General features: G+C 41.6%; 1 protein-coding gene across 3 annotated transcripts in view; it reads right to left on the bottom strand.

Annotated features, from left to right (window-relative positions):
* Positions 1–12,580, bottom strand: part of acsl6 (acyl-CoA synthetase long chain family member 6) — a 102,865-nt gene that overhangs the window by 36,668 nt on the left and 53,617 nt on the right. For 2 of the 3 annotated variants that reach the window (XM_078230809.1, XM_078230811.1), the window contains exons 11-14: positions 4,513–4,590; positions 3,062–3,196; positions 1,717–1,851; positions 93–188 (exon numbers count right to left, since the gene is read on the bottom strand). In XM_078230809.1, the coding sequence (XP_078086935.1) occupies positions 93–188; positions 1,717–1,851; positions 3,062–3,196; positions 4,513–4,590 (444 nt within the window). Of the gene's footprint in view, positions 1–92; positions 189–1,716; positions 1,852–3,061; positions 3,197–4,512; positions 4,591–4,637; positions 4,716–12,580 lie in introns of all 3 variants that reach the window. The other variant, XM_078230812.1, reaches the window with a different exon arrangement.

Genomic DNA, 12,580 nt, shown 5'->3' with positions numbered 1-12,580 from the left:
AAGTAGGTAAAAAAAAAAAACACCTCTTATTTGGATTTTAAAACATTATGAAAAACTTAAAAAGTTGTAATGAAAAGTGCTAGTTTTCATACCTGGCAACCCAGTGCTGCTCTTAGGAAGCCAAGTACAGCAGGAGAGGCAGGAGCAGCCCCCGTTACAATCATTCTCACCTTGCCCCCAAGGCTATCCTATAGAAACAAAATATATCCAAATTAGCAGAATACAAATTGGCCAAAAACAAAAGCAAGGCATAAATTGCACAACCGCTTTATGCTGCTGGAGGCAGCTACTTAAGCTGGGTTTCAAAGTGCAATCAAAAAATGCTCTTAATCGGAGTGCTTTCAACAGAAATTAAAAATACTAAAGATTTGCATTCCTTTCAATCCTGAAAGAACAGCGAGGAGGTGGCTGAGCCACAAAAACCCAGTATTGGTTGACGGTGCTATATTTTTAGCTAGCTCTATTTTTACTCATCTTAGATCCCTCCCATGTGGCCCAAACACCAATTTGCAAGACTCCCCATGGAGCATCAAGCTAATAATCCCATTGTTAATGTCAGTAGAACTGCTCTCTGAAAAATGGAAATAAAAATAACTCTTAAAACACTATACTAAAAGTGGGAACTAGCACAGAACATTGAAATCAGTTCTTATATTGCAGTCCTTTGACATAATAGAAGGTAATTTGGCGATGACTGTAGCCAGTCTTTGTTTTATTAAGTGAGCCTGGTATAGGCTGAATGGCTTTCATTATCCACTGAATGCCATTTCTCATCTCCTTTTATCATGTGTGATGTGATTATTGATAGCACAGAAGTTGTTGAAGAAGATTTCACTGGTGTGCAGGAGGGTACACCATTTCCTTGCTGTAATTAAAAATCATTTCTAATGGGCGAAAATATAATTTTTTGAATCAAAGATAAACCATTGACTTTACAATTTTTTGTAATAATATGCTGACCTATATTTTATATGAAAAAAAATTCAAATTAAGAGGTAATCGTAAAACGTACAAGATCCCGAGGGGATTTGTCAGGGTGAAGGCTGATAGAATGTTACCTCTTGTGGGAGAGACTAGAACTAGGGGACACAGTTGGAAAATAAGGGGAGAGATTCTCTGGTCTCCCAGTCGCATGTTTCCTGCTGGTGGGAGGTGGTGCGTTGTTTGCTCGCGGCGGGATTTTCTGGTCCCGCCACCGTCAATGCGAATTTCCATTGACATCACCCCAATTTGGCCGGAAACCCGCGAACGAGGTGGCGTTGTCGGCAAGACCAGAGAATCCGCCGACCTGAATGGCCGGAGAATTCCGGCCAAGATCTTCCATTTAAGACAGATACGAGATGAATTTTTCTGTGAGGGTCATGAATCTTTGGAACTCTCTTCCCAGAGTGTGGTGGAGGCAGGATCAATGAATATGTTTTAAATTGAGGGAAGAAGTAGATAATCAAAGGTTATCAGGGGTAGGTGGAGTGTTGCGTTGAGACCATAAACAGATCAGCTATGATTTCATTGAATGGCGGAACAGGCTCAGAGGGGCTGAACAGACTCCTCCTCCTCCTAATTAATATGTTCAAACTGCAAGAATTAATTTTTCAGCACATCATTTTAGGAGCCAAAATGTATTCCAAAGCGCTTTCCAGGAGAAAATTCTACAGACAGGAATACTGATGTGTTAAGCCTTGTCCCTAATGGTTTCAAAATGAGCAATTTTTTTACCTGTATTTTTTTGAAAAAGAGTTTGTCCCATAGGCTGTCATTCCTTATAATGCCATTCCGCACTTCGATTGCTTTTCTTCTAGCAGCAAATTCCAGTAGCCAGCGTTTTACTGGTGTACCTGCTTGGCTAAATATCTAAATTAAATTGAACAAAAATTGTACTTTAGTCTACCACAATCATAAAAATTTTCACTTGAGCATTTTTAAGGCTGTTCATTTGGTGGAAGCTGGGCAGAAGTGCAGTTAAAATTGCCAGTGGGACCAGCCTGCTAAAATCCTGCTTTTTTCCCGCAGAAGGTTCTGATTTTAACCCGCTCTTCTGAGCACCAGAAATTGTCGACTTCTGACTAACCAAAGGTTTGTGTGGGAAGCCAATCTGTGTTAGGTTTATCAGCTTGCCTTGCCTAATCAAGATGCTTGCTGGACTGCAAAAGTAAATTAGTGTAACATTTTATGTTTTAATAAGAAACATTTGGGCTGGATACTCAATGAATGCTTCTAAGCATAAACAACTGATAAAACAGGCAAATGCAAACAAGGCTCCTGAAAGCTAGTTTGAAGACTGCAGATGGGCTGTCTTGAGGGAGTTGTGGAACCGTTCATGGGAAACGGCATATGAAAAGATTGGGAGGATGATACAAAAGCCTGGTTGATCAAGGACAGATGGCAGGGACAAAGGCATTAGAAGCTCATGGAAGGTGAATGATGTAAAGAATTGTAACTAGCAATATAGAAACCACTGGTCTTACAACACCATTGATGCCAATCTCCATCTATTCCAGGCACATTAGCGACTGGAGCCTTAATAAATCCTAAAAGGTGTTCGGGATGCACCTCATGGTCGAAGATTTCACACAAAGGGAAAACAGAACCAATTTCTGCAAGGTGTTGCGCGCCCCACACTCATCATTCTCCTTCCATCAACGCCACCTTGGCTATAATTTTACCTGCACTAAGTTACAAAAACCCCATCTCCATGCATCAAATATATACTTATATTCAAATTCCTCAGTGTTCTCTTCCCATTTTACCTTTGTTATCTCATATCTCATCTAGTCTTATGGCTGCCCAAATCCTTCAGGTCCTAATTCTAGACTTCTCTACATCTTCCCCACCAGTGGTCAATAAAAGATAGTGCTTTTATCCCAACCTCAAATTCATACTCTCAAATCACATGGCATCTATTCCCCTACACATCTTTTAAAATCTATTTTAATTTTATTCACCTCTTTATGAAGTTCTTTGATATTTCTTGATTTTCCAGGCACAATATAAATGCAAGCTATTCTTATTACCTTGTAACACGTTATTTATAGATTGTGCATTACTACACAATAGAACTAACCTTATCATACATTCGATTTAGCAGTCTTGGAACAACAGGAAAAATAGTTGGATGAAGAGCCTTCATATCATCAGATAGGAGCCTAATGTCACCTTGGAAGAAACCTATCCGGCCTCCATGGCATATAACTACAGACTGAAAGAAAATGAAATCATATTTAATGAAAACAGCCCCAATAATGCCGTTATACCAATTGTTCAAAGCATCTCAGGTTAGCCATGAGCAGAGAGAATGTTTGCAAGTGGCCAGTCTGTGGGGGAACATTTGACCAAGAGTGTCCATTGTATCCTAAGGTTTAGATTAGTAAAGAAAAAGGAACAATCTTAAGTGAAATTTCTAAATTTTTTAGAGTATTGATTTCAGTGGGATGAGGGGGATCTAGCCAGGGTAAAATTAAACCAAAGATTGACAGCAAAACTAATGGAACAATGGGTGATCTTTAATAAGATGTTTTAGGTACAGGCCTGGGTACATTCCAATAAAGAGGAACCATGGAGGAACCAATGCCAGAGATACTTGGATGATGATGGAGATAAATGCCGGATGGGAAAACCTCATTAGAATTTTAAAAAGTACCTGGATCTGCACCTCAAGTGCTGTAAACTATAGGTCTATGGACAAGGTACAGAAAGGTGGGATTAGAAAGGGTACCCCGGGCTAGCATGGACAAATTGGGCCAAATGGCCTTCTGTGCTGTAACTTTTCCATGGTTCTATGGACACCATCAACCTCAAGAATGGGTAATCTTAGGCATATGTTTACAGACGGATGCAAAGTACATGAGACAAACAAAATATTACTTTCAAAATCTGCCAGATTATAAATAAATACAGAACTGATATCAGGAAGTCTTTCTTTGTACAAGAGGATCAGCATGTTTAAAATGGTAGCTGGAGGGTTGGGGGGGGGGGGGGGGGGGTGCGGAAGTGGGCCGGCCTCAGGATTAGCTTCAGAAACATCTAGATGTTGTTATAGGAAAATTAAAGGGTTGACATTCTGGACAGATCATGTGCTGAATTACCATTGTCCTTCAATCCTGATTTGTGGGCACATTAAACTGAACTCAGTCATGATAATTGAGAAAAAAAATGCATCATGTTACATTGACTTTGAACAATTTGTTAAGCTGTGTATGACAATATTGATATAGACTATCACAGAATCACAAACAATGTATTTATAAGGTAATGAAATTGAAGAATCTTAGAAGGCACAAAAACGTACTGTGATCAGTGGCCACAGTATGTTACTGTTCTAGTCTGTTAATAAACAAATGCTGCAATATTACTGTTACAGTTTGTTAATAAATAAATGCCTACACTGCTCTTCACCAAGACTTCACTGAAAAGCAGGAAAGACAGAACAGCAAATTAGTGTAGACTTTTGAAGATGTGAAGAAGAGTGGCAGACATTAGTTTGCTGCCCATATAGACTCAATGGGCCATTCTTACCTGTACCATTCTTTCAAACATGTGTGCTAATGGCAAGTAGGAAATATGTACATCATCAGATGTAGGCAGCCATTGGCTCTGTAAAACATAATAAGTGGCACAAGCATGGTGAGATAGACTCTTACCTGGATAACTCTCTCAAACATGTGCGCCAGAGGCAAGAAGGAAATAAGGACATCATCCTGTCTTGGAAAGATCACTTTCTGCAGAGGGTATGAGGGAGTGTGAGACAGAGAGGAGAATACACTGACAGAGAGACAAAGAGAAAGTTACAAGAGAAAAGAAAATGACACTAGAAGAAGCGGACATGATTTTAAGGGGCTTTGTTATCTAACAGAGTATGTGCAGAAGATTCAAAAGGTTAGTAACACCTCAAAACTCCGCTGTCATCACAACACACTTTACAACTGCAAACTTGGCCAACACAACTCGGGTGAAAGATCAATCCGGGCGGGTGGACGGATGGACAGACAATCTTAACCTGCTGAATCTTGCCAATGTTTTGATTGTATTTCAGATTTCAGTGTCCGCAATACTTAGGCTTTTGCAAAAATGTATACATTTTAAAATTAACATTGTTCTCCATTTTTAAAGGTCAACTTCCTCAAAACGTGCTGTTCCCTTGACTCCTGGCCAACAGGCATCTGTTAATTTACTCTACAACCAATTGAAGCGATGGTAACCGCTGTTAAATTTTTCTTGCCTCAAAATGAGGAATGCTCCTTTATGGCTAAATCAATAGCTTGTCAGAGTGATTGGCTATCAAAAGCTAGGATAAAAGCAAATTACTGCGGATGCTGGACTTCAAACATCAGCTCTTTTCTCTCCTTACAGATGCTGCCAGACTTGCTAAGATTCCCAGCATTTTCTCTTTTGCTATCAAAAGCTACATTGCTTCACGAAAGACTATTGCATTAACGGCTATAATTCCCTCCCTCACCACCCCATCCCATCCCAGCTTTCTGCAGTCGCCTGCAATATCAGGCGTCTAAACTGGCTATTCCTCAGCTACAAGTTGGGTGTGAATGATGCCATTGACATCACAGCTAAATGTTCAGATCACTTTGTGACATAGCCCCTTTAAGAGTAAATAACAGCGTGCAAAATATTAGCCAACACAAACATTGGTAAATTGTCAATCTTGAGGTTTTCAATTCAAACAACAGAAAATGTCTTTCAAATGACATTTGGAAAAAACATTTTTTTCTTTAATTCAGCTTCTCTCATTAGGTTTTGTCTGCTTTACATTTAATTTCCTCAAGTAAAATAGGGATAGGTAACCCGCTTCCAGGCTCAGCCAATCCAGACTGTTCAGCCGCTGACAAGAAAGTGCGCATGAGAACTGTGCACCTGCTCTAGATATTTAAAATTATTTCACTGCTTGTCATATTTGCATTGCAGCAGGATGCAGCTGGAGATAATTACAGTAAAGGCAAATATTCAACATGACAGTCTGGCATAGTAACCTAGTGTGAAATGCAAAAGTAAGTTGGCCAGAATTGTCAACATTGCAGGAAAAATCATTGGTAGACAGCAGACACAGCTCATTAATCTATTTAGCGATGCAGTTAAGAGGAGAACTCAGGCCATCATTGGTGATCCCTCTCACTCTTTATATCTGTAACTTGAAAGGCGCCCTTCAGGCCACACTTCAGAATACCTATTGCCAGGAAAAATCTGTTCAAGAGATCTTTTGTTCCCAATGCTATACGTTTACTAAATAACAATGTGAACTCAAGCCACAGTTTTTATTTATTCAACTGCAGTAAGTGCGTTAATGGTAGAGAGCAATGTGTTATGCATATGTGGTATGGATGTGTTATATATGCACAAAATGTATGAACGTAGATATCCATGAAATATTCACTACTTTTAAACTAATCACTGTACGAGTATACTGGAGGCGAAGCCAAAGATAAATTTCCACTTTTGCATGAACAATAAAAGTTCTATTCTAATTCTCTCAAATGACCACCAGCAGGAACACAAATTTCCTGCAGCTGTCATACCAATATTCAAATCACAGATCTCTTGTTCTGCAAAGGAAAAATCAAACAATCTGAAGTCACCATGCCATTATCAACTAGAGAAAGCATCGTTTCTTCCCCTCTCAACGTGGGAAAAATATTTGGTTGCTGATAATTTCCTCCGTTAGATTCTTGAAGGTTACAACCCTTACCTAACCATTGTGCGTTGCAATAATTTGACTTCAAATGCATGCAGCTAAAGAATTTTTTAAACATGTGTTCTCCGAATTTAGTAAATCAAGTGCAAAGATGAGTAATATAGTTTGTTTTCCACAACTACCTTCAACACTTCAGAGCTAAATTGTGAGCCAAATTGCTTCAGCCTCCGCTGGCAAAGAAATAATCAATGTTTTTTGGGGGGCGGGGACGGACACATAATTCAAGGATAGTGAGTGTGGAGGAACAAGACTTTGTGACAAAATCCATTTCTGCTGATGCTCTCATTTCTGGCAGGGATAAGACATTTCTGATAGAGGGCTTAATTTTCTTTATGCTCCCCCTCAATGCATCATATTTAATTTCCTCAATGATGGCGGCTAAATTCAATAGTTCCCAAAATGATTGAGGGGAACACAATGCACAATTATCGTGGTTCTGTTCAACATGGATGCAGGGCTTTGTGCTGCTTGCCACCTTAAATAATTTCAGTGATCAGTCAGTGATAAATGTGGGATTGAGTGGCAGAGTATTTCAGGAGGTGACCGATATTGTAAGTGGCTAGCATCAGTTAAAACACTGCTTAAAGCCAATCAGCAACTTTCAAGGGAGGTGTATTATGGATGGGCTTGGGACCTGTAGTTGTGCAGAAGAGAATCAGACATGTAAAACATTGAAGAATGGCATCACATGAAAGACAGCAAGCGCTAAGGTTTTTGGACACTGCACTGAGGTCTTTATGGATAGGAGAAGGATGTCCTACATCCACAAGGTGCCAAGAGGCTCTCCAGATGCACATTCAGAAGCCAGCGGGAGCAGAGAGGTCAATACTCCGAGGACTTGAGGCAATGTTGTAAGAATTTCAATAACCTCATGAGTGGTCAGTGAATAAATCCACAAATGTCATATTCGACTAGCCATATCGGCCCCAGACCAATGCTTCTCAAAACCTTTTCCACTGTGTGCTTCCATTTTAATATTTCACATTTGGTGTATCTTTGATGTTCAAAAGGGAGGGGTTTGGTTGGGATGAGAGGAGCAAGAGTTGAATGGAGAAGAGTACTGACCAGGGTTTTTTTTATGGGTGGGGTGGGGGGAAGAAAAGAGGGTAGATTACTGACCAGGTTTAGGGGAGTTTAAACACCTGGATTATTGGCACACAAAAATAAAAACAAGACACCTGCCATGATTTTGCAGGCTGTTGCTGTTGACAGCTATCAGGCCTGACAGTTTATGTTAATCCATGTCTATCACAAAAATCACATTTAAAAAGGGGCCTTGCACCCAATCCTAGGGTTGTCAAGTCTCAAATCTTCACTCCAGTCACCGTGGTCATCTCAGAGCTCAGGACCCCACTGTTCATCCCACAATGCCATTGGGGTCACAACCCAAAATGTGGAATTCCCTGCTTCAGACACTGCTCCAGTCACGACACCCCACCCCACAATATTTCACTGAACAACAATCTGGCTTAGTCAGGACTCGAACATGACTTCCGTATGTTCCACTGCACCCTCAAAACACTGCTGCAAGCCTCATTTATCTCACAGCTTGTACACACTGATAACGATAACAACCACATAACCCAAAAACAGGTTTCGGGACACTCATTGACATACTTCTCCCTCTTCCAGGACATGGTGGTGCACAAACAAAAGCAGCAAGTGCTAACCACTCATATAAGTGAGCCTGAACCTCCTGATTCCCATGGAGGATACATGACTGGCCATTACTGGGTTGACCGTTGCTCAGACCATTGCCAATAGAGAGGCTGAAACCACCGAAAATGACAGAATCTTCCTACTTAATCCTCCTCCTCACCCCACACGATCTTCCGATTTACAAATTGCAGATTGGTGAGACCATGCCCCTCAATTCCTTTTGTGTCTTAAAGAGAAATATAAAACCCAGCCAGGCAGCAGGGAAGCAAAGAGAAAACAGTGATGTTGAAGGCACAGCCCATCACATTAATCAGATACTGTTTGTAATTTAGAGGATAGCATAGAAGTTGGACCTGCGTACAGTGAATCAGCTTATATTAATCAGCTTCACCAGCCTTCCACTAGCAATAGCCATAGGGGTAGCAATACAGAGAGCCACCAGGATGGGCAAAGACAAAGACGACAGGCATTTAGGGAATGCCCAAGAGTGATTAGTTCATGACTCTTGCAATATGGAATAATTTCGTACATAAATTTGGTTTGTCATTTGTATTTTGCACCAGTGTTCATTTTTGCATTGAGCAAGCAAATAGGACAGAGGAAAGGTAAGGTGCGAAATTGTTGGCTAATGGGGGAATTAGGGTTTTTAAAAAAAAAACTGGTATTACATTCAGATGAGTTTTTTATGGCCAGGCAGTACTGTCTAGGTTTTGTCTACTCTTCCTTATTATTCAGTAGCCTTCCTTTGATATTTCATGTTGCCTGGGTGACTATAGGAAAGAATAGTGTCGGCTTACACTATTCTTTCCTATAGTCACCCAGCAACTGATGGGAAATATTTGGCTCTGGTATAGAGCAGACTTGTGCATGCAATCTTTAGCAACCTGCACCACGGGGAAAGCTTACAATTCTCATGAAGCTCATGCTCACTCTACATGCTGGTCTCTGGCAAGAGAATTACATGTAGTCAGCACTTGAGTGTATTCAGGAGGAATTTCTCATTCAGTATGTGGATGGCCCAACTAGAGGGGGAAAAACTTGACCTCCTCTTGGGAAATAAGGAAGGGCAGGTGACAGAAGTGTTAGTGAGGGATCACTTTGGGACCAGTGACCATAATTCTATTGGTTTTAAGATAGCTATGGAAAATGATAGGTCTGTCCCAAAAGTTAATATTCTAAATTGGGGCAAGGCCAATTTTGATGGCATCAGGCAGGAACTTTCAAAAGTTAATTGGGGGAGTCTGTGGGAAGGAAAAGGGATGTCTGGTAAGTGGCACGCATTCAAAAGTGTGTTAACCAGGGTTCAGGGTAAACACATTCCTCTTGGAGTGAAGGGCAAGGCTGGCAGAAGTCAGGAACCCTGGATGACTTGGGATATTGAGGCCCTGGTCAAGAAGAAGAAAGAGGCACATGACGTGCATAGGCAGCTGGGATCAAGTGAATCCCTTGAAGAGGAGAGGGGGTGGAGGAGTAGAGTTGAGAGAGAAATCAGGAGGGCAAAAAAGGGACACAAAATTGTTTTGGCAGATAAGACAAAGGAGAATCCAAAGAGCTTCTACAAATACATAAAGGGCAAAAGAACAACAAGGGAGAGAGTAGGGCCTCTTAAGGATCAACAAGGTCATCTATGTGCAGATCCACAAGAGATGGGAGAGATCCTAAATGAATATTTCTAATCAGTATTTACTGTTGAGAAAAGCATGGATGTTAGGGAACTTGGGAAAATAAATATGGATGTCTTGGGGAGTGTACATATTACAGAGGTGGTAGTGCTGGAAGTCTTAAAGCGCATCAAGGTAGATAAATCTGTGGGACCTGATGAGGTATATCCCAGGACGTTGTGGGAGGCTAGGGAGGAAATTGCGGGTCCCCTAGCCGAGATATTTGAATCATCGATAGTCACGGGTGAGGTGCCTGAAGATTGGAGAGTGGCAAGTGTTGTGCCTTTGTTTAAAAAGGGCTGCAGGGAAAAGCCTGGGAACTACAGGCCAGTGAGCCTCACATCTGTGGTGGGTAAATTGTTGGAAGGTATTTTGAGAGACAGGATCTACAGGCACTTAGAGATGCAAGGACTGATTAGGGACAGTCAGCATAGCTTTGAGTGTGGAAAAATCATGTCTCTCAAATTTAATTGAGTTTTTTGAAGGGGTAACCAAGAAGGTAGATGAGGGCAGTGCAGTTGATGTTGTCGACATGGACTTTAGCAAGGCCTTTGACAAGGTACCGCATGGTAGGTTGTTGCATAAAGTTAAATCTCACGGGATCCAGGGTGAGGTATCTAAATGGATACAAAATTGGCTTCTTGACAGAAGCCAGAGGTTGGTTGTAGAGAGTTATTTTTCAAACTGCCTGTGACCAGCAGTGTGCCTCAGGGATCAGTGCTGGGCCCACTGTTATTTGTCATTTATATTAATGATTTGGAGGAGAATATAGGGGGCATGGTTAGTAAGTTTGCAGATGACACCAAGATTGGTGGCATGGTGGACAGTGAGGAAGGTTATCTCCAATTGCCGCGGGATCTTGATCAATTGGGCCAGTGGGCTGAAGAATGGCAGATGGAGTTTAATTTAGACAAATGTGAGGTAATGCATTTTGGTAGATTGAGCCAGGGCAGGACTTACTCAGTTAATGGTAGGGCGTTGGGGAGAGTTACAGAACAAAGAGATCTAGGGGTACATGTTCATAGCTCCTTGAAAGTGGAGTCACAGGTGGACAGTGGTGAAGGCAGCATTCAACATGCTTGGTTTCATTGGTCAGAACATTGCATACAGGAGTTAGGGCATCTTGTTTACAAGACATTGATAAGGCCACACTTGGAATACTGTGTGCAATTCTGGTCACCCTATTATACAAAGGATATTATTAAACTAGAAAGAGTGCAGAAAAGATTTATTAGGATGCTACTGGGACTTAATGGATTGAGTTATAAGGAGAGGCTGAATAGACTGGGACTTTCTTCTCTGGAGCGTAGGAGGCTGAGGGGTGACCTTATAGAGGTCTATAAAATAATGAGGGGCATAGACAAGGTAGATAGTCAATATCTTTTCCCAAAGGTGGGGAGTCTAAAACTAGAGGGCATAGGTTTAAGGTGAGGGGGGAGAGATACAAAAGGGTCCAGAGGGGCAATTTGTTCACACAGAGGGTGGTGTGTGTCTGGAACAAGCTGCCAGAGGTAGTAGTAGAGGCGGGTACAATTTTATCTTTTAAAAAGCATTTAGATAGTTACATGGGTGTAGAGGGATATGGGTCAAATGCAGGCAATTGGGATTAGTTTAGGGGTTTTTAAAAAAAAGGGTGGCATGGACAAGTTGGGCCGAAGGGCCCGTTTCCATGCTGTAAGCCTCGATGACTCAATTAATAAAGAGCATCAACTGGCCTTGTAGACAGCAACTGAGATGCTGGAGTTATCCCCAACATCAGCCTGGTGCCCAATTCAGCCCAATGCATAAACAGTTAATCACCGCCATAATGTTCATAGTCACTGGTAATGGTCATTGCCCTGCTCTGAGATTATAGTTACGACTGTAAAAGGTGACAGATTTTAGTGAGAATCCCTCCTTGCATGGGGCTCCCATGAGGGTCCCTTGCCGACACAGGCTTCCTCAGAGACTATACTTGCCTTTGCTCCCTGGACAGATCCCCTCGTTTTGCAAGAGCTGTTATGAAATTTGCAGACTTCAATATTCAGTGGTAGGAATCAAAATGTATTTAAATGAATTAAAATGAGGTTCTCACCCCTTGTGGGCGTTAACTTAGTGATGTCACCGATCAGGGGAAAAAAAAAAATCAGTAAACTTGATTTCCTTCGGAGAGAATTGTGCTTCCCAATTATCTGGATTTTCTGCCTGCGTATGCGGTTGTTTAAAGTTTATTTATTAGTGTCACAAGTAGGCTTACACTGCAATGTCGTTACTGTAAAAATCCCCTAGTCGCCACATTCTGGTGCCTGTTTGGGTACACGGAGGGAGAATTAGCACGGTCAATGCACCTAACCAGCATGTCTTTCAGACAGCGGGAGGAAACCGGAACACCCGGAAGAAACCCATGCAGACATGGAGAGAACGTGCAAACTCCACACAGTCACCCAAGCAGGGAATCGAACATGGGTCCCTGGCGCTGAGAGGCAGCAGTGCTAACCACTGTGCCACCAATCCGTCTTTGTGACACTGTAGACCACTACTCGATCAAAATCTCCTCCTGTTTCCACCCCTCCCAGGCGTGTTT

Source organism: Mustelus asterias, chromosome 16 (assembly GCF_964213995.1).
Source record: "Mustelus asterias chromosome 16, sMusAst1.hap1.1, whole genome shotgun sequence".
Lineage (NCBI taxonomy): Eukaryota > Metazoa > Chordata > Chondrichthyes > Carcharhiniformes > Triakidae > Mustelus > Mustelus asterias.
The sequence above is the reverse complement of the archived record's forward strand: the minus strand, read 5'-3'. Positions and strand labels throughout refer to the sequence as shown.